At 34.8% G+C, this 22,671-nt stretch overlaps 2 protein-coding genes and 1 long non-coding RNA gene across 6 annotated transcripts; 1 reads left to right on the forward strand and 2 right to left on the reverse strand.

Moving 5' to 3' along the window:
- The first annotated feature begins 1,274 nt into the window (after window positions 1-1,274).
- On the forward strand, window positions 1,275-10,376 carry LOC110803838 (bifunctional riboflavin kinase/FMN phosphatase-like). Of its 4 annotated transcripts, XM_022009373.2 has the most exons (12): window positions 1,275-1,640; window positions 2,576-2,693; window positions 5,410-5,596; window positions 6,331-6,461; window positions 6,597-6,666; window positions 6,914-6,979; window positions 7,842-7,996; window positions 8,085-8,180; window positions 8,732-8,883; window positions 8,985-9,068; window positions 9,161-9,314; window positions 9,790-10,376. In XM_022009373.2, the coding sequence occupies exons 2-11, from the start codon at window positions 2,606-2,608 to the stop codon at window positions 9,278-9,280; spliced, it is 1,149 nt and encodes a 382-aa protein (XP_021865065.1). In that variant the 5' UTR covers window positions 1,275-1,640; window positions 2,576-2,605; the 3' UTR covers window positions 9,281-9,314; window positions 9,790-10,376. The 4 variants fall into 4 exon arrangements, with proteins under 4 accessions (XP_021865065.1, XP_021865068.1, XP_056693363.1 ...); XM_022009376.2 differs by lacking the exon at window positions 5,410-5,596 and having other exon boundaries at window positions 6,357-6,461; XM_056837385.1 differs by lacking the exon at window positions 2,576-2,693.
- Window positions 10,377-13,974: 3,598 nt separating this feature from the next.
- Window positions 13,975-16,719, reverse strand: LOC130467105 (uncharacterized). Its single transcript, XR_008927271.1, has 3 exons — window positions 15,565-16,719; window positions 15,110-15,173; window positions 13,975-14,246 (listed from the first exon to the last, which is right to left on the reverse strand). It is a non-coding gene; the product is annotated as an uncharacterized lncRNA (long non-coding RNA).
- A 1,794-nt stretch (window positions 16,720-18,513) lies between these two features.
- Window positions 18,514-22,641, reverse strand: LOC130467106 (uncharacterized). The gene is made up of 3 exons (XM_056835563.1): window positions 21,504-22,641; window positions 21,049-21,112; window positions 18,514-19,715 (listed from the first exon to the last, which is right to left on the reverse strand). Exon 3 carries the CDS (start codon window positions 19,712-19,714, stop codon window positions 18,539-18,541), a length of 1,176 nt encoding a protein of 391 aa, XP_056691541.1. The 5' UTR covers window position 19,715; window positions 21,049-21,112; window positions 21,504-22,641; the 3' UTR covers window positions 18,514-18,538.
- Window positions 22,642-22,671: the final 30 nt, after the last annotated feature.

Genomic DNA, 22,671 nt, shown 5'->3' on the forward strand with positions numbered 1-22,671 from the left:
ATTATTATTGATTTAGTATGTAGTACTCAGCTTTGCTGATTACGTGCTTTTGCTTGTGCATGTTGATCATGGCTATGCCTTATTGATCCTGTGATGACCCAATCTTTGGTGAGCAGTCTCTAAGGATCAATAAGCATTGTCCATCTGCAGGTTTGAAGATGTTGCATCATTGGGATCGGGAATAGAGAGCTTGTATTTAGTTTTGATTTGCTAAGTTAACTTGGGTTTGTTAATTGGGACTTTAAACTTGTCGTACTATTTATATTTCCTTATTTTTGTTGGATGATTTTTGGGATTAAACCTGTAATCGATTACTTATAAACCTAAAGTTAGTTTTATGTTTTCCGCTGCAAAATTCTGAATAAGGCGTTACGTTTTCACACGGGCGATAATGCCTTGATAATTCTCTATGTTTTATATTAAAATGTTGTTTTAGAAAAGAGAGAATTGTCGGGGTGTTACAACTTTGGATACAAGCAGTTGTGGATTACTTTGTAATCTCCAAGCTTGTTTATAAACCAGAGCAGTATTGAGATGATGAATATTGCAAAGGCTGATACCTCCTTCATTCTTGTGCTTCTCTAGGATCGGCCTCCTAACCCAGTAGAAATGCTTCTTTTCCAATAAGGAGCTCCAAAAGAACCAAGTAAAAAAGAGAGGTGATTTTCTTCAGGTTACGTGTTGGAAGCAAATAAACACTTAAAACATGAGAAGCCATGACAACTATGATACTGTTGATGAGAATGATCTTCCCCACTTGAGATAATATATGATGGGGTTACGTGTTAATTGAGTGAGTAATGAGGTAGATGGTGGGGCGAGTGTTAAGTGGATATGACTATCGAAGTAAAGGATGAATGAGAATCATTTTTTGTTTGACACAGGTAATAAACGGATATGAAGATATTTTTATCTACGTACCTAATTCATTTTAATTTTTAGTAAATAACACAATAAATGGAGTAACAAATCTATCTATCATAATATAATTAGAAGAATATCTATAATTAAGCTCTATTTTTTTTATAGTAATTGTTTATAACTATTGTTTAAATTTGTGCAAATTTAATATTTAGACGGTAAACCGTGCATCGCACGACGGCACGGGTACTATACTAGTTAATATCTCTAATTTTGTATTTGTAAAATTTATAAAAAATTAATATTCAAAAAGTAAATATCGAGACGGATCAAACAATATCACACATGACTATATTTTCTTTATGTATAAATAACAAATGATAATGAAATTGAATTTCACAAATGGTGTCAAAAATCAAAGTACACTGATACCACATTTTACACAAAACGTCACCTGGTTTTGCTTTTGTTCCACATCCCCACCTCGCAAGTTACCACTCTCACTTTTTCTCACTTCCCGTCACCACTGCCACTATCCCTACCGTCGGCCACCTGCAGCACCGCCAAACACCGGATATTCCACCTCAACAACCCGACCATCAATCCTCTAATAATTTCCCCTCTTTACTGCTTTTTCTTACTTTCTCAAACCCCATGCATGCGACAAATCCAATTGGGAGTTTTTGAGTGCAAAGGATTGGCTTCAAATTGGAGATTGCAAGTCATTGAAGGAGCCATTTTAAGACTTCTTTGGTCTTCTATTTGCATTGATCATCATCGTAAGTGTTAATTTTGCTCTCTTTTCTATTGAAATTGATTTTGTTTTGGAAAGAATTACGCTTGCTTTGGATTGGAATATTTTGTTGGATATTGATTGCTAATTGTTGTCATATATAATGGAAATCATCATATTGTGTTAGGAAATTATTATTTACCCCGAAAATCTTCTGAAATCATCCGTTTCTAGTCACATATTCCTGTAACTAATGTAATCCTACTATTTGGTGATATGAAAATTGAAAAGTTCAATCCCATCTAGAAAATTTGCTAAGGTATTGATTCTCAATTGGAGTTAAGTATGAGATGTCTAGATCGGCAATTGCACTCCGAACATAGATCTATTGGCCAGTTTGGTAAACGGTAACTAAAATTAGAGGCTGAATTGAGTTGTAGGATTTCATGAGATTGTTTAAAAGTTCTCTCTTAAATTTAAATTGTTTTTGAGTTAAAGTTTATGAATATAATCGTACAAAACAAGTGGTAGTTTCCTAGTAGTTTAAAATTTTATTGTAATTTGAAGATGAATAATATCTAAACAAATCATCAAAAAGATGATTCAACATTTTTTGTCTTCTATACGGAGTAGTTGAAAATTCGCTCAAGGTTCATACCCCGAGTAGAAAATCACCAAATGTTTTGTGGTTTTGTCTCTCTACTTGGTGCTTAAATTTCTTGCTCATGCCAATAGTCTACTACTCCGCATTGTACCTTCAGCTTGATTGTTTCACTATTAATATGAAATATCATCAATTTCTTTCTCTTTTTTACTTTCTGGAAAGCAACATGATGTTTCAAACTTTAGCTCTTTTTGTTAGACGATGAATATGATATTGTGTTTCTATTTTGCGTTGTACTTGATAGTTATGCAGTTTGTACTGACATGATTAATTCTTGTAATACTCGAGTAAGTGAGAGCTGATGTTTTTTCTTGCAGATATAAAATACAAAGGTGTAACAGCTTCATATGATCAGCAAGATGTCAATAGCTAGTCCTGTTAAGAAATTAGTTTCCTCTGTGATACTTGATTTGGATGGCACACTTCTTAATACAGGTGTGCTTTCCTTAAATGTTTTATCTTTCCTGTTTGTCATTTGGGGGGTTTAAATACTTTTCTGAATGATATGAACATTTTATGTGTGGATATCACAAATCAACAATTTTTGTCACCGCGCTCATGCAACTAAAATATGGGGTTAACCGGTTAGCATGGAACGGTGCTTAACAGATTGATATTCTATGAGCATACATCCCCCTCCCCGCAAAATGTCATACCCTGAAACAGGGAAATAAAGTTTCACATTTTATTCGAGAGGTACAATTTATGTTGTGCTTTTAAATCTTGATGCTGAACTTGTTATGTGCTCATTTCCATAGAACTATGGAATATCATGCGCTCCTTTGTGGATTTCCTCATGTAAATATGGATCACACTGCATTTCCACGGAGTTTGTAGAGCTCCCCTCCTCCTCCCTCGGGTTTCATATGGAAACTTGGAAAGACCCATGGAAGACTCTTTCCCCTAAGAACCCAAATGATTTGCATGTTGCAGCTGAACTTCTTTGTCTTACATGTTGCTACTCTCTTCAAATATTGTTGAATTGTTTTATTTATTTATTTACTTTTTGTCTTAGATAGTATCACGAGGAGAGAGAACGAATGAGAAATATTGAAGTGATCTTTTGAAGATACTTTGCATTGCTCTTAGATTTGAGCGTTTTGATTGCGGACTCCCACCTATTAAAGTTGTTGGTGAGACTGTGAGATGGACGGATTGTGGCCTTTGGCTGTCTGCCAATGAAATAGTTTACATAAGAGACGTTCATTTCAGTATCGATGGCCCTTGAAAAATCAGTTTAAGCCTTTCTTTTACGATGCCAAATTTGTGATCATTTAGTAGTGTTGGTTATGTTCGTTTTTCATCTGTACTTGTTTTGTTTAAGGTGCTAAAGACTCGCAGTAGTTTTTAGGACCATGATAAGAGGGTTTTTGTTTTTTGTTGTTCATTGTACCTAGCACTCAAAGTCATAAACATCGATGTTTCTGCAATGGTGCGGGTAAGGAGATTGAAATACTTGAAGGTATGGGGGCCATATTTTTGTAATGAAGAGAGTTCTTTCTTTAATGAACACTCAATCTTATAGGAAAACACTATTTGCTACTCCCTCCTAATTAGTCTCCAGCTCGCCACAAATGTTTTCTCGAGGTCAAACTTCTCAAACTTTTACCATATTTTTCCAATATATAAGAAAATGTATAAGCATGTGGGTATTGTACTTGTTAGGTTCATCTCAGTGTGTATTTAAAACCGTCAACTTCTTATATACTTCCTCCTTTTTTTTTACTTCACCATTTTCCTTTTGTGTAAGTTGCATATTAGTTGCACCGTTTCCTTTTATGGTATGTTCTCACGTGTTTTTTGGTGTGTTCACACACTAAATACTCACTTAATCCTTACTCACATTTCATATTTACCATTGTTACCTAACATTTCCCCTCTCTTTTGTTTGTTATCATATGGACAATTTTGATATGTACAACTTTTCTTAATCTTTGCGCCCGACCCAAATGGTGCAAGTAAAAAAAACGGAGGAAGTATCTCTTTTGTACGCAATTAAAGATTATGGTCCAAAGTGTGTCTTTGGGAGTCTGTGTGACGAACAGACCATCACACACTATTTTTGACAGAAAATTAATGGCATAAATTATATTAATTTGCTTGATGGTTGAAGAACACAAAAGGGGATACAAAAGTACTGACTTGAGGCCACCAATCTCCGGATTTAGTGACTTGAGGCCACCAATCTCCGGATTTAGTGACTTGAGGTCACCAATCTCCATATTTAGTGACTTGAGGTCACCACTCTCCAAAGCCTAAACTTTACCATATTCTCCACATCCCTCCCATAACCTAATGTGCCTTATTTATAACCATTCTATTACACCTATCTAATTTGTCTTTTACCTAATATCACTCACTACCTATTATGCCCTTCCCTTACACTTGATTCATTACAGTCTGTTGAAAAGTGTTCGTGGCAACTAATTTGGGAGTTGGGAGAAGGTAGTACTTGATCCTAACTAAAACTGTAGGCAATTTACTAATTACCATTTTAACTTGGTCTATAATCATCCAAAGCCAAAGAACAGTTATCTTGGATTTTGGACTGCATCTGAGTGACAACAGACAGGTCTACTGTATCAGGCACTTAAAATGATAAAATGTGGCTTCATTCAACTAAAAATTGATAAGAAAAGAAAGAAAATAAAATTTGTGACGTGTTAAGATTTTATTTGCGGATGCAGAAATTGGAATTACATTTATGCTTCTCTACTAGATCCTTTATTCTGGCAGTTTAGAAAGGTAAATACACATGAGGGACAAGGCTTGGTGGATGCTCACCTCTAGTGTGTTGACTGTTGAGACTCTTGAGAGCCTAGAGGTGCTTGAGGATAAGAAGCAAACCTGTTTAATTTATTTATTTTAGTTCGTTCTATATATTGTTAAAATTGAGAAACTTGGTGATGTTTATTACTATTATAAAATGTTATAATGCATTTCAATGAGTTTCATGTTTTTAGTTCTTATTCTTGTAGTATGTGGTTCCAAATTACAAACGTTGTGCCTAAGGCCCTTGCTTTGAGGAGGTGCTTGGAACCGCCTCTGAACTTATGCCTAGGCTCTAGGACCCCATTGTATTATTGTGTGTCATGCCTTTTGAAACACTGCTAGGTGATTAAATGATGATTAAGTTTCAATTTTATTACAGATGGAGTAATAACTGATGTCATGAAGAGTTTCTTGGTTAAGTATGGAAAGCTGTGGGATGGGAGAGAGACTCTTAGGATAGTTGGAAAGACCCCCTTGGAAGCATCTGCTGCTGTTGTAGAAGCTTATGAACTGCCTTGCACGGCAGAGGAATTTGTAAAAGAATTCACCCCAATGTTCTCTGATCAGTAATGAAACTTCTACCTGTCTTCTTCCTGCAATATCTATTAGGATCACTAGTCAAGGGACGTTGATGTTGCTATCATTTTGTTTTCTTGTTATTAATGTGTTAGCAAGTATTAAGTGAAATTCATATATAAAGCATGAACATCTTTTTAGGCCTATTATGGCACATCAAGCAGTAATGTTGCTTTCTAAAGATTTGAAGGAAATATATAGTTCCCTTTTCTCTATATCATTTTTGTGTTTTCTTCCGTACATAGTGATTGCTGATCTCACATCAATTACGGAAGCTATCTAGACAGTTGTTGGTTCCATTTCGTCATTTGTCAATATATGTTTTATGTTCTTATTGAATAATTGTCCTTCTGTCTGAATGTTCATTTCTTTTTCCTAACCATTCTGGTTATGATTTGGTCATATTAGTAAACTCCTATTTAGGACGAGGGCATTTGTAGAAAATTTTGTTCAATTTAAAGTTGAAACTTGTTCTGTCTCAGCCTTCGCTTTCCTTGGAGGTCTGGCATTTAAATTGTGCTATTGTTGTGTACTTAATTGTTTACTTATTTACTTCGATCATTTTCTACTGGAGCAAAGTGTCTGCGCTTCTCGCTTGAATAGCTTTAAGAAAGTTTAGCTGTTTCTTTTTATGTAGAATAAGCATATCTTCGATCTGTAAATAAGATTTTCCTTCTTGAGTATTCATTGCTGCTTGAACATGTTATTGCAATTTCTACTGTAGCTTGAACAACATCAAACCTCTTCCAGGGGCCAACCGGTTGATTAATCATTTGCATGGTCATGGAATACCAATCGCCTTGGCCTCAAACTCTCCAAGACCTTTCATTGAGAAGAAATTATCCTATCATCAGGGTACATAACACTTTTAAGGCTTTTCCTTTTTACTATTGGCATTGTTTTCGAAGATGAGCAGAATCTTTTCCTTCAATGTTTATGTATTTACTTATTCATTCATCATTATATGCTTACTCATTTTTCCTTTTGTAGGCTGGAAAGATTCATTTTCTGTTGTAATTGGTGGAGATGAGGTTAAGGCTGGAAAGCCATCTCCTGATTTGTGAGTTACAAGAACAATTTTGTTTTGCCAAAGTGTTTTATCATATTTCTATACGTGCGAACTTTTATTATCTCTCTTTTTCCCCCTTGCATCATGCAATGAAGGGTTCAATTATTTGCATTTACATGACGGCTGTTGTGGCTTTCTGAGGAGCTGGCCAGTAACTTGTTTTTTTTTTTTTTTTTTTTAATCTAGTTAAGCAGTGTACTTTTTCTAATATGCATGCTTTGTATTTTCATGTGGCAAGGTTCCTTGAAGCAGCCAAAAGGCTGAACGTCCAACCTTCCAGTTGCCTCGTGATTGAAGATTCTATGTGAGTGTAGTAAAGGTTGTCAGAGATGCTCAACTTAAAGTTGCACATAATTCTACGAGACTGCGAAATTACTTTTCGACATGAGAAATTAAAAGGGTTGATGTCGTGTTATAATTATTAGGAAACTTCTCTGGACGTAAATAACAATGATTAACCGATTCGTGTTTATTTCTAGAAAGCCGTAGTTTGTTGCGACTCTGGGGGTCTGTGATGGTTAAAGGTAGCTATCCATTGCCTGCTTGCAAGTTATTTTTACAATTTAGGTCTGTAGATATAAAAGTGGATGTCCAATTCTCAAAAATCAGCAGCAACTTATAAGTTAAAAATGGTTGTAATTCTTATTATGGGGAGCCTCGGCAAAATTTTCCTAGTTAGTACATGATTATTTCTAACCTTATCTAATTATCTTGATCCACTATGCTTAGAAGATATTTGATACCTCTGAAATTCCATGACTTGGTACTTACATGGACCACTCTTTAACCTTGTTTATACAATTATACTACCATCACTAGTTCCCCCTTTTTTCTCTGCATACTTTCTTGTGCTAAGCCTGTGGCATTAGCCTTAGTTTAGCTGACACCCAGCTTGGTTCTACAAAGAGGTTTATGATATTGCAACATGTTTTTTGGATTAACCCCGTATTTGGATGACACAAAGAGGTTCTTGATATTGCAACATGTTTTTAAACTTATGTAAACTAACTTTAATTTGGAACACTTAAATAGTCATTTTTAATTGGATTCCTCCTTTTTTTTCCTGGGCGATTTTTCTTAGTTAGATCTGTATCATATGTTGCATTTTGTCATACGTAGACACTTGGAATAAAATGTAACAAGTTTGATTTTTCTGTCTGATTTAGACCCGGTGTTACTGCGGGCAAGGCTGCTGGAATGAAAGTGATTGCTGTACCGTCACTGCCAAAACAATCGCATCTCTACACAATGGCGGATGAAGTCATTAATTCTCTTTTTGATTTACGTCCAGAGCAATGGAGCTTGCCTCCATTTGAAGATTGTAAGTTGCCTTGAATTAAAAACTTCATATCAGAGATGGTTCCCTGTTTTGCAGTATACGTCACTGAATTTTCACTGAATCTGTACAGGGATTGATGGAACTCTTCCTATAGAACCTTGGAACATTGGTGGTCCTGTCATTAAGGGATTTGGCCGTGGGTCAAAGGTTCTTGGCATCCCTACAGGTGTGTTTTAATAATTGCTTGTTAGATGAAATTTCTGCAATATCCATATAATTCTTTACTATAATGATTAATGTATTTAACATCCTAGGTCGACTATCGAGGGATACTCTATTTCTCTGTTTGTTTATAACTAATTAACTACTTGAGAAATAGGGATTTGGATAATTGCTTTTGAGTTTAAACCTAAAATACTTCGTATGAATAGGAGGATATTGAACATTTGAATAAATCTAAACTTCAATTCAAACTGGTTTCGGGATTGTTGAGCCAATAGGAGGATATTGAACATTTGAATAAATCTAAACTTCAATTCAAACTGGTTTCGGGATTGTTGAGCCATACTAAAGATTTTACATCATTGTTACATCATACGAAGTACAAGATACAACTGAATGAACTATTTGAATTTGACTTCAATAATGACTTTCTCTCACACATTACTGTTACATCACACTAAATTGGATTTGGTATATTGAATATTATTTCTGTTGTATATCTTCCCTCGACAATTTCAGAATCTATGTTCTGATAATTTCTTCAATCTTTTGTAGCTAATTTGTCCACTGACAGCTACTCAAGTCTTCTCTCTGAATATCCATCTGGTGTATACTTTGGTTGGGCGGGAGTTTCCAAACGAGGAATTTACAAGATGGTTATGAGCATTGGCTGGAATCCTTACTTCAATAATCCAGAAAAGACAATAGTGAGTGGAACATGAAATTTCTGGAGGTGTACACATTTTGCTTAACTTCTACTGTTACGTATTTAAGATTTAATCTGTATGTTCTTTTTGTTTTTTTGAAGGAACCTTGGCTGCTTCATGAGTTTGAAGATGACTTTTATGGAGAAGAATTACGTCTCGTTGTTGTTGGTTATATACGACCTGAGGTATTGTTTATATTTGTAAACTTCCACTATCCTCTCTCCACACTATAATGTATACTATATTCAAGACATTTTCGACTTCAATATTTTTACAGGCCAATTTTCCTTCTTTGGAAAGTCTTATTGCAAAAATTCACGAGGATGGGAGAATAGCAGAGAGCGCTCTTGATCTTCCCGGTTACTCAAAATACAAAGATGACCCTTATTTTAAATAGCTTGTTGAAAACCACTTGCAGTAGCCACTCATAAGTACGATCCTTGAGCTCTCGGCTTTATTGCCTATTATCTTGGCTTGTCCTATCCTTTCCTTGTTGTTTCCTTAACATGTTAAAATTCTTGTTATCTCTAAATGAACATGCTTTTCAGGAGCGTATATAATGTTGTTGGTACAGGAATTATCAATTATGACTAGGAGAACATTTAGCAATATATGTTACAGATTGTTTGTTACATTGTAAAAAATTATGACTTTAAGTTGTTGGTGTCGTGCCGTCTTAGCTAAACAATCAGCCACTTGGTTTCTCTGTCTCGGTATGTATTCGATTCTAACCTCTTGGAATCACCGGCGTAACTCCCTGCATTGTATTAACCAATCATAGTATATGTCAGTTTCAATATTTTCCATTTGAAGTAGATCCACAGCTTGTTGGTAGTCACTTAGTATGACAATATTGTCATAGCTTTCTCTCTTTGCACACATTAATCCTTCAAGTATGCTTTTCAGCTCCGCTTGGAGAGGCGTGAGGGAGTAGGTAAAGGTTACTCTATGAAAGCCCATCAGCCATGTCCCTGCATGATTTCGACTTCGACTGTAACCTGCAACACTGGCTACTCACATGGAGTTGACAAAGGAGGCATCAACATACATGGACAAACTCGCAGTTTACAGTGGAGTTTTGGCAACTGGGCATTGGTTGCTTACTTTGTTACTGGGTTTGGCATTGAGGCAACAAATTCTAGGGCCAAGTTTTTTGCTTTGAGAATAAGAGTATGGGGATCTTGGCTTGAGACTTTGTTAAAGATCAGTTCATCCCTTTCATCCTTTGTTTTCAGATTCCAAAACACAAAAAAGGAAAAAAGATTTTCCATGCTAGACCTACTATTTTCTCTTGACTTTGCATATTGACTTTAACCCACAACTTAGTGTTCCCTTGCATTAGAGTTTAGACCAGGAGCAAGCTGAAAAATGTCCCACACCTCCCTGGCTACCTGGCAGTCACGAATAACATGTAGAGAATCTTCGATTTGGTCACATATAAATTTATTTATATATGCAGTTTGAGAATAATACGAATTATGAATTTTATTATATATGCAGTTTAAGAATAAAATTACTTTTTTTTTTTTTTGATGCCAAGAATAAAATTACTTAATCAACAATTAGTGAACTAAATTTTTGAGTAATTTGTGTAAAACTTTATTTTTTGTACTACTTTACTTATAACTTAAAAAGTTTGTTAAGTTACAATTGTATATTGAGTTACAAAGTTGGAATATATTTGAGTGGAAAAAAAAACATAAATTAATTAGCTAAAAGAAAGCGCATCATTGTTTTTGCTATTCATTTCTCTGTTAATTTCATGGTTTTATATTTGATCTAAATAAATTTCTAGAAAAGATATGTGATTTGATTAGTAAATGAATAAAAATTAAGGAAAAAGTTGTTATCATAAATTGTTACTCAAATACATAACTTTGACATTGAATTTTTATACATTCAAAAGAACAAATTTTCTCTTTTTTAATTGTTTTATAGTCATAAGTTGTATCGTTAGAGTGCTGGATAAAACTTTGATTAACATTGATATGTTCATATTTTATAGTGTTTTTACTCTCGTCCTTTAGTACTTTTTGATCTCAAATGAGCTACTCAGAGCCATTTTTAGTACTAATGTGCTCCTTGTAGTGTGTTTGTAGTTTCAGGTTTATCATTGTAGAAATTAGCATATTTAAATACATTTTCTACTCAATTGAACCACTACAAGAGGTGATGTACTTTAGAGAGCACAAGCATTAAGTTGGAAGATTTTGAAGCAAAGTGAATAAGAAAGAAGTAGAAAAATGAATATAGTCCACTATTTTAATCATAACTCAAGTTCTACAAATTCAAATACAGTGATTCTAATTGGATTTGATTCTAGACTTCAAGAGCTTTGCAACTGCTGGTCACTCGCCTGATTTCGACTTATAACGAAGGAGATATGGCATTTTAAAGATAAGGGATTGTGCAGTTTGTACGCGCGCCCGATCGGGCTAATGGCTGCCCGATTGGGCGATTGGCTGCCCGTCAGGCGGGTTACGAGGTGTTCGCCCGGTCGGGCGACGACAACTTTGGGCGTGGATTCTTAAGTTTATTTCCGTTTTTTTACTTTGTTTTTGGGCAAGACTATAAATATAAGCCCTTAGTTTTTGTATTTAGATCTTATCATCTTATTATCTAATGTTTTTGTATTTAGATCTTATCATCTTATTATCTAATTTCCAGCACTTAGTTTTATTTTGCTTAGTTTTATTCTCTCAAACTTGTTCCAAACAATTTTATTATTTCAATCAAAGTTCGAAGCTTTTATTTAATTCCTCGCTCATAATTTTGGTATTATTTCGTTCCTTGTCTTATTATTCTAATTGAATTAATTTTTTTTATTAATATCTTGTTTTATTTATGTTTAGCATGTGTGACTAGTCTTAATCTAGGGTTTTGGAAATCCATGAATTAATATGAAGGGATGATTGTTATTGTTAATTGTTAGACATTGTTGGTTGATTTCCTATTGATTGGTTTAATTTACTATGCGATTAGATTTGCGTAGGTTTAATTGTATTAGTGTAACAATATCAAGTTAAGATTCAAGGGATGAAATTTGATGTTTAGGCTTGTTTCAATAGGTAGGATTGGGTTTAATAAATTGCGAGAGCCTGTTAATCTCAAGTCTATGACTAGTATCGATTCGAGAGAGCATGCTAGTCTGATCAATTACAATGTTGACTATTAGTGATCGTTTATCATCCCAAATTATTGTTCATTGGTGAACCTATACCCTAGGCTTTTTATTATTGGTTTTCCCATTGTTTAATTTATTGTTGTAGTTTAATTATTCAAACTCAACCATTTTCCTGTTTCAAATAGTCTAGACCTTGTTTTTAATAGTAGAAAGAACGCCAGTTTCCCTGTGATACGATCCCTACTTCCGTTACTATATTTTAGTTGGTGAACGTTATGTTTATCTTTGATAGGAGTGCGATTTAGCCTGTCAAACATGAGAGGTCATGGGTTCAAGGATGAGTAGCAATATTTTTTGAGGACACAATAAACAATTATGTGCGTATGACATGGCGCGATGATGTCGTATCACTTGCCAAAACTCATGGAGAGATGGTATGACTTGTCTTGGATATTTAATAATATTAGTTTTTAACTCGTGCAATGCACGAGATCACTCTTAATTTTAAAAAATGGTTCAAAATTTTCTGCACAGGTAAAAAAAGATAAAGAATGAGAAATAAAAACATTGAAACAACGGTAGATGATAGGTTTGGACTTTGGAGTTAAATATAACTTATTTAATTGGATTTGGAATAGGACAAATTATTTTTTACCACCTACAAAAATTGATTTTTTTTTACCACCTAAAAAAATAAAACTTCTATTTTGCCACCTCAAAAAAGTGTAAAAGTTATTTTTTACCACCTAAACCAAACTTTTCCCTTGCTTTGCTTCTACTTTTCTTCTGCTTTGCTTCTACTTTGACAAGACTTTTACAAACCCAACACTTTTTCCGAATTCTGATACTTCAGTTTCTAATCTTACAGTTTTAAGCACTAATCTTACAGTTTAAGCACTGATCCTTCATCTGATAGTGAATTCAAGCCTTGATAGTTCATGGTCATATTCCAATGCCCATTGAAAATGTATGTGATTCTAATATACTGTGACTCGTTTTTTGGGTTTGTAAAAGCCTTGTCAAAACAGAAGATAGCAAAGCATAAGAAAAGTTTGATTTATGTGGTAAAAAAACAACCTTTACACTTTTTTTAGGTGATAAAATACAAGTTTTATTTTTTTTAGGTGGTAAAAACAAATTTTAGGTAGTAAAAAATAATTTATCCTTTGGAATATGAGCTACTAAAAATAAGAATGTAATTAAATACACGATTATTTAATAAAATTGAATTTATAAGGGGAGAGGAAAGGTATGCTGGTATAAAGAAAAAATTAAAAAAAATGCAAGAGGAGAGGGAACACGTGGCATCATGATATCAATCTTTTTAAAAATATTAATTAATTAATATAGATACAGATACATATATAGATATAGATATATAGATTGATTATGCACGATTTGCATTGTTTATATTAATTGTTCATTTCTAACTCATTTTATTTTTTGGCGCTATAATTAAATTATGCAAATCGTTTATATGCTTCTTAACTACTCTTTTTTTTACTGTGAATAATATGTACTGAACTTTATTTTGCGAGGATGCAATATAATTCATTTTATCTTGTTATATTATCATGTTGCATCATTCTTTATGTGCATTATCATCATTGTTTTGCTAATTAAAGACTTGTTAAAGGTATCACGATTAATAAGATAAGTTTTTAATTTTGTTTCTAGGTTTTTTTAATTGAATAATAAATTAAATTGATCACCATAATTGGTTTGTATGTTAATTGAACCAACTTAGTTCTTTAATATTAAGACTTTAATTACGTTTGTAGGTTATGTTGTTGCATTACCCAATTATGACGCGGATCGGAGTAGAGACTGAAAGTTGGTGTGTAGATACAATATCGACCCATACCTTGTCCTCATATCCATATTTGGTTGATCATGATTATATTAGATTGAAGTTCTCTTGGAATTTGACATGAGCTTTTATGTGGATATACTGTAACGCCCAGACCTCTAATTCAATTATTTAATCATAATTAGCAGCGGAATTAACCTAATTCGGTCGGGACATTACCCGCCGTAACTCCCTCTTGGGAATTACAAGGCAACTATCAATCATAAGCTATTAAACTCCAAAATTCACATAATCATCCTTCTCAATTCCTTAATCAAAGTACATAACTTAATCTCGAATCTTTACTTAAACTTGTTACAACTTAACAGTAACTTAGGTGAACATAGTGAAATCCTCGCCACTACTCGTTTCCGTGGTCCCCAGTAGTACCTAAAACGGAAAACAAAACGGTGAGCCGAAGACTCAGTAACAAGTTACCCTAGCATCGTAACATCATTTCAATTCATTTTATTAATCACACAGGGAGAATAGAATATAGTAAAACATTTAATAAATCATCATTTCAGAAGCATCTTTTCGAAGACATCATTTCAGAAACATAATTTTAGAAACGTCATTTCAGAAACATCATTTCAGGAACATTATTTCATTAACCTTTTTCCTTTTAACAGTATTATTCTGGTCGTCAGGACTTTACAGGAAAACATGGTAGGACGTCTCCTACGAACAGGGGAAGCCAGTGCTTCATAACAGGGGGAGTCAATACTCCATAACAGGGGAAGCCAGTGCTTCATTTCAGGGGGAACCTTGGTTCCATATCAGGGGAAGCCAGTGCTTCTTATCAGGGGGAACCTTGGTTCCATATCAGGGGAAGCCAGTGCTTCTTATCAGGGGGAACCTTGGTTCCATATCAGGGGAAGCCAGTGCTTCTTATCAGGGGGAGCATGGGCTCCATATCAGGGGAACTTGACCAGTTCTTACACTTTTATTTATCATGTTTACATTTCTTTTAATCGAACATTAATCAGGAAAATCTCAATCAATCAGGGTGGTTCAATAAACCATTAAATCTCGTTATTTCATAAAATCATTTCTTTCAGGAATAATAATAATTCATTCAATCAATACTTTGCATAAAGCTGCATTATCGTAAAACAATTCAATCAAATCATACTTGTAATCCCGCAATTCATAAAACATCATTATAAAACATCAATCATTCATAACATCATTCATAACATCATTCATAAATACATTTCGAAGGGAATGCGGGTACTAGCAATAACCGTTACCTCAACCGTAGTTTTTATACTTCCTGTCTGATGGATCGTCCTTCCTGAGCACCGAGTCCAATTTCTTTCAAAATATCGAATTATTGAATTAGTATTAAATTGACAAATAATTTAAAATCGATATTTTATAAATATAAGTTTATAAATAATGAATTCTTAAATAGAAATATAATTTCATAATTTAATGAAAATATTATTAATCGACATTTTAATCAAATATATATATATCATAAATCGATTTACATTATTTAAATTCCATAAATTAACGAAAATATTATTTACATCAACATTTCCGTCAAAATATATATATTTTTTTTAAAAATCATAATTTAAAAATCCATTTTATTTAATTTCAATGCTTAAGTAACCATTTATTTTCATAAAACATCATCATTAGTGAGTAAAGAAACCAAATAAATTCAATTGATATTGGGCCAAATGAGATGTGGGCTTACTTTGAGTAATACAAGGAACAAAGTTCCAATACTGGAACTCGTTCCTTTGGGAAACAGGGGCACGAAGCAGGGGAAACAGGGGAGGGGCACGAGGGAGGAGAGGGGAAGGAAGAAGGAGGTTGGGTGGCGGCCGGATTTATGGGCGGCGCATCAGCGCGGAACCGCGCCGGTGGGGGTGGGTGGTTCACGGCGGAGAAACAACGAGGAAGGGGGTGAGGTTGCGCAAAACACGGGAATTACAGGGGAGTATTTATGTTTGGTTCTGGGCGGCGGCGCGACGGTTATTGGGGACGGAGGTAGGTTCACATAGTGGAGAGGATTGCTGGGAGTGGTGGTGCGACGCTGGTGGTTGCGGGTGTGGTACAGCGAAGAGAAAAGAGGGGGAGGCAGGGGAGTTGCGAGAGAGAGGGGAAGCAGGGACGGTGGTGCGGTGGTGGTTCTAGGTGGTTGCGGTGGTGACGGACAGTGGGTGGTGGAGGAGTCGAGGAGGATAATGGTGGTGGTGGTGGGTTGCAGTGGCGGCAGCCACCGGCGGTGGTGGTGGTTGGAATCAAAGAAAACAAAGGAGTTGATTTTCAGTTTTTTTTTTTGGTAACTGATTTTTGGTTGAAAAAGAATGGAACATATATGGCTGAAAGTAGAGTGAAGAAGAAGCTAAAATACTTGGGGATTAAGCAAGTGAATGTAGACTGAATTGTGGGTAGAGAGGAATGAAGGAATTCCTTCATTCTTGTTGTTGTTTGTATGTTGTTGTTTGTACGTGAATAGCAAGGAAGGAGCAAGAAAGATGCCAATTTGTTCCTTAGGGGCATTTTGGTAATTTTACTTAATTAGGAAAAATTTCTGAAAATTTCTTTGCTATATTTAGGAATTGATATAAATAGGAATGTTTAATTAAAATCAGATTTTCAAATAATTTTTGTAAAATATCGATAACAATAAAATACATTTAATTTTCGAATAAAATAAAAACGTTCCGAAATTATCAAAAATTCGAAATAAACAAGATTTAAAAAGGTAGTTTAAGCTCGTAAATAATTAAATTATAAAATCTGAAAAATAAATAAATCGTGTAACGATATTAAAAACTTAATCGCAATAAAACTTCGTTAATTAAAATAAAGTTTGAAATTAAGATTTAAAACGGTTTTAAGCTAAAGAAAAACAATTTAGCATAATTAATCAAGCTTTAAAAATTCGGGGTATTACATTCTTACCCCCTTAGAAAAAGTTTCGTCCTCGAAACTTGAAAATTAGATTTATAAAATGTTTGTTGAAAGTTGAAAACGCTCGAATAAAAGTATGATGTTTTATTTTAAAACCAAGATCTCACAATTTAAATCCCGACAATGTCTAGCCTTCATTCCGCCATCATCTTTTTAGGACTCCGCTTCAACTCGGGACCTAGAATCGAAGAGTAAAGAGTACAAAAGGGGCAAAATTATATATTAATCCTTAATCGTCATTAAGGCCAATTACATTCCGCCATCATCTTTAGTATCTCCACTTTACTTCATAAAATAGGATCGAGGAGCAAAGAACATAAAAGGGGCAAACTTGTTAGCATAAACTACGCTCCCATGCATTTTACTTTGTGATATCTTGTTTGAAATATTTTTTTACCGAAAATAGTAACTTTTTAATGCAAAATTAAAATTCTGAAAATATACGTATATGTAATGAAGATAATATTTATCTACCAATTTCAATAATCAAATAATTAGTAAAAGTCATTTATTATATCAATCTCGTACTCTGAGCTCAGGAGAACTTCCATCGGAGGCGGCTTCCATGAATAATAATTAGATCACCAGTACAATCATGTCAGCATAAACATAATCCATATCATAAGGGCTTAATTCATAAACTGAAAATTTTCATATTCAACATAAGCATAACATTCATAATCATTTAATCTAACACACGAGCATGGTTGACCATAGAAAACATAGTCATTCATACATCATATCGTTTATGGGCGAACAATTAGAGACATTTCACTTTCATTTGCCATTGGGCTTCTTTGTTGCAGGAAACTTATCGTTGACTTTCGTTATTCGATTCGATTCGTTTCGATTTCGATTTCCAATCTTTTCTTCTACGTCAAACGACTTTGTTGACTACGTTCGTTGCAGGGATTCGAGTCCATTCACGTGACAGGAAATACATCGTAAATATACGACTTCGCTTTATCCTTTAGTATTTTAAGTCTACAAACCTCGGATTTGGCGGATAATGCTAAGCCATCAAGCATGCCTTTATCATAAACAATCTAGCTTCCAGAAACTTAGTTTAGACTACCTGGTTTTACAGACATGTCATTTTGTCGATTTCTTTTCTTCACTCCATTGCATTCCTCAATCATAATTCTTTTCGAACTTCATAACATTCATTGATATCATCAACCTCATAGACAGACTAATTCTCGATAACTTACATTGGTAAGATCCCCAAACTTTATGTAAGCTTAGTTTCATCTTTTCGATCACCATAAATCATGTTTGGTCTCGATCACATAATATTTTTGCATAACTTTTTAATATTCTAGCTAGGCTTCCTTAACATATATGAAAATACACTTAGGTACTTACAACCACAAACAATCATTATGAAGGGTGCGGGGAAATAACCCATAAGTCATAACTTAAATGCTTTGAACCTTTAATAACCTTGAGTTAGGTGATGATTTTCCATTTATGAAATATAAACTCATACTCCTGTTTACTCTATCATTCAACCTTAAATACAAACTCATGCTCTTTCGGTACTCTAACAATCAACCTTAAATAATTCATAAACATAAAAGTTCCTTAAAACAATTCATATCCACAAAATCATGCTTTTATTAATTCTTTCATAAACTTCCTTGAGGACATCAGTGATTCTTAAACATTTCATAACACGTCCTTGATAAAAGATCTATGACATGATTCAAATCTAAAACAGGAAACTTAGGTTCAAACGTACATAAGAACTAAATTGAAATAGTATCAGCGTTGGCGTCATCTTCTTCTTCCTTATCAGCTCTAATCATGTAAGCTTTTCCAGATATTGGTGGTCGAGGTGGATCATGATTAACCCTCGCATTGTTGTTGTTTCGTTCATGATTGGTCGAGGTTGCTCTTCCAGTATCTGTGGGAGGTGGTTTAGGGCAGTCTCTGACAAAATGATCTTTTCCTCCACATCGATAACATGTCTTTGTTCCTGCACGACATTCACTTTCGGTATGGTTTCTCTTTCCACACTTAGCACACCATACCTTACGAGTTGCTCTATCGTTATAACCTTGGTCTCTACTATCGTTCCTTCTATGATTATGGTTTCCTTGGTTTGGCCTTTTAGCTCCTCCATGGTTTTGATTATCATTCTTCCTTTTATCACCAACATTTTGTGCTTCTCGAAGTAATACAACTCGTTCAACATTAACTGCAATATCAACCATATCTTGATAGGAAGTAAACCTTTGAGTTGCCAATCTATCTTGGTATTTCAAATGAAGACCTCGCTCAAAACGGTTCATCCTGGATTGCTCTGTTGATACCAGCTCCGGTGCAAATCTTGACAATTCCATGAACTTGTTTGCATATTCCATAACACTCATTGTTCCTTGTTGCAAGTGTAGAAACTCGTCTTCCTTTTGTTTCCTCAAAGATGGTGGATAAAACTTATCTCTCAGTAACTTTTGCAGTTCGGTCCAACCAAATCTAGGCTCATTCTTCCTTTCCTTATTAACTTTCCACCATAAACTTGCTTGACCCGTTAAGTAAAACACGGCGAAATCGACTCTCCATTCCTTAGGACATTGCAAGGTTTCAAACAACTGATCTATGCGGTTAATCCAATCCTCGAATTCTACAGGGTCGGGCTTGCCATCATAAGATGGTGGGTTCAGGGATGAAAACTTCTTGAACATTGACGCATTTTCGTTCGCATTCGTCGATTTCTGTTTCTGAGTATCTTTGATTAATTCAGCTAACATCGTGCTAACGGTTTCTAATCGTTCCATCCTTTCTTTGTGATCTTCGATAGGTTGATCGTCATAGGGATCATCATGGGCAACATCCTCGTAGATAGTGTCATCGTTGACATGGACGTTGTGCTCGTTGTGAGCTCCATCGTTAATATCGTTAGTCACCTCGATAGTCGACATTCTGCATAACGTGCTCAATCAGGAAAACATAGAAAAATAATCCCTTTTCAGCCCGTTCCTACACTCACACTCATTTCATTTTAACTTAACATGATTTTAACATATTCTTTTATTCTTTAAAACTTAGCACTCACCCGTAAGGTTTAGCACTTATGGTCCAGAACCTTGGCTCTGAATACCAAACTGTAACGCCCATACCTCTAATTCAATTATTTAATCATAATTAGCAGCGGAATTAACCTAATTCGGTCGGGACATTACCCGCCGTAACTCCCTCTTGGGAATTACAAGGCAACTATCAATCATAAGCTATTAAACTCCAAAATTCACATAATCATCCTTCTCAATTCCTTAATCAAAGTACATAACTTAATCTCGAATCTTTACTTAAACTTGTTACAACTTAACAGTAACTTAGGTGAACATAGTGAAATCCTAGCCACTACTCGTTTCCGTGGTCCCCAACAGTACCTAAAACGGAAAACAAAACGGTGAGCCGAAGACTCAGTAACAAGTTACCCTAGCATCGTAACATCATTTCAATTCATTTTATTAATAACACAGGGAGAATAGAATATAGTAAAACATTTAATAAATCATCATTTCAGAAGCATCTTTTCGAAGACATCATTTCAGAAACATAATTTTAGAAACGTCATTTCAGAAACATCATTTCAGGAACATTATTTCATTAACCTTTTTCAATTTAACAGTATTATTCTGGTCGTCAGGACTTTACAGGAAAACATGGTAGGACGTCTCCTACGAACAGGGGAAGCCAGTGCTTCATAATAGGGGGAGTCAATACTCCATAACAGGGGAAGCCAGTGCTTCATTTCAGGGGGAACCTTGGTTCCATATCAGGGGAAGCCAGTGCTTCTTATCAGGGGGAACCTTGGTTCCATATCAGGGGAAGCCAGTGCTTCTTATCAGGGGGAACCTTGGTTCCATATCAGGGGAAGCCAGTGCTTCTTATCAGGGGGAGCATGGGCTCCATATCAGGGGAACTTGACCAGTTCTTACACTTTTATTTATCATGTTTACATTTCTTTTAATCGAACATTAATCAGGAAAATCTCAATCAATCAGGGTGGTTCAATAAACCATTAAATCTCGTTATTTCATAAAATCATTTCTTTCAGGAATAATAATAATTCATTCAATCAATACTTTGCATAAAGCTGCATTATCGTAAAACAATTCAATCAAATCATACTTGTAATCCCGCAATTCATAAAACATCATTATAAAACATCAATCATTCATAACATCATTCATAACATCATTCATAAATACATTTCGAAGGGAATGCGGGTACTAGCAATAACCGTTACCTCAACCGTAGTTTTTATACTTCCTGTCTGATGGATCGTCCTTCCTGAGCACCGAGTCCAATTTCTTTCAAAATATCGAATTATTGAATTAGTATTAAATTGACAAATAATTTAAAATCGATATTTTATAAATATAAGTTTATAAATAATGAATTCTTAAATAGAAATATAATTTCATAATTTAATGAAAATATTATTAATCGACATTTTAATCAAATATATATATATCATAAATCGATTTACATTATTTAAATTCCATAAATTAACGAAAATATTATTTACATCAACATTTCCGTCAAAATATATATATTTTTTTTAAAAATCATAATTTAAAAATCCATTTTATTTAATTTCAATGCTTAAGTAACCATTTATTTTCATAAAACATCATCATTAGTGAGTAAAGAAACCAAATAAATTCAATTGATATTGGGCCAAATGAGATGTGGGCTTACTTTGAGTAATACAAGGAACAAAGTTCCAATACTGGAACTCGTTCCTTTGGGAAACAGGGGCACGAAGCAGGGGAAACAGGGGAGGGGCACGAGGGAGGAGAGGGGAAGGAAGAAGGAGGTTGGGTGGCGGCCGGATTTATGGGCGGCGCATCAGCGCGGAACCGCGCCGGTGGGGGTGGGTGGTTCACGGCGGAGAAACAACGAGGAAGGGGGTGAGGTTGCGCAAAACACGGGAATTACAGGGGAGTATTTATGTTTGGTTCTGGGCGGCGGCGCGACGGTTATTGGGGACGGAGGTAGGTTCACATAGTGGAGAGGATTGCTGGGAGTGGTGGTGCGACGCTGGTGGTTGCGGGTGTGGTACAGCGAAGAGAAAAGAGGGGGAGGCAGGGGAGTTGCGAGAGAGAGGGGAAGCAGGGACGGTGGTGCGGTGGTGGTTCTAGGTGGTTGCGGTGGTGACGGACAGTGGGTGGTGGAGGAGTCGAGGAGGATAATGGTGGTGGTGGTGGGTTGCAGTGGCGGCAGCCACCGGCGGTGGTGGTGGTTGGAATCAAAGAAAACAAAGGAGTTGATTTTCAGTTTTTTTTTTTTGGTAACTGATTTTTGGTTGAAAAAGAATGGAACATATATGGCTGAAAGTAGAGTGAAGAAGAAGCTAAAATACTTGGGGATTAAGCAAGTGAATGTAGACTGAATTGTGGGTAGAGAGGAATGAAGGAATTCCTTCATTCTTGTTGTTGTTTGTATGTTGTTGTTTGTACGTGAATAGCAAGGAAGGAGCAAGAAAGATGCCAATTTGTTCCTTAGGGGCATTTTGGTAATTTTACTTAATTAGGAAAAATTTCTGAAAATTTCTTTGCTATATTTAGGAATTGATATAAATAGGAATGTTTAATTAAAATCAGATTTTCAAATAATTTTTGTAAAATATCGATAACAATAAAATACATTTAATTTTCGAATAAAATAAAAACGTTCCGAAATTATCAAAAATTCGAAATAAACAAGATTTAAAAAGGTAGTTTAAGCTCGTAAATAATTAAATTATAAAATCTGAAAAATAAATAAATCGTGTAACGATATTAAAAACTTAATCGCAATAAAACTTCGTTAATTAAAATAAAGTTTGAAATTAAGATTTAAAACGGTTTTAAGCTAAAGAAAAATA

Source organism: Spinacia oleracea, chromosome 2 (assembly GCF_020520425.1).
Source record: "Spinacia oleracea cultivar Varoflay chromosome 2, BTI_SOV_V1, whole genome shotgun sequence".
NCBI classification, from domain to species: Eukaryota; Viridiplantae; Streptophyta; class Magnoliopsida; order Caryophyllales; family Amaranthaceae; genus Spinacia; species Spinacia oleracea.

Bases quoted from the DNA above. Each gene is read 5' to 3' on its own strand.
- LOC110803838 (XM_056837385.1), top strand. From the start codon at position 1,520: ATGCGACAAATCCAATTGGGAGTTTTTGAGTGCAAAGGATTGGCTTCA. The intron at 1,641-5,409 runs GTAAGTGTTAAT...ATTTTATTACAG, and splicing joins TATTTGCATTGATCATCATC to ATGGAGTAATAACTGATGTC. The intron at 6,667-6,913 runs GTGAGTTACAAG...TCATGTGGCAAG, and splicing joins GGAAAGCCATCTCCTGATTT to GTTCCTTGAAGCAGCCAAAA.
- LOC130467106 (XM_056835563.1), bottom strand. From the start codon at position 19,714: ATGTCGACTATCGAGGTGACTAACGATATTAACGATGGAGCTCACAAC.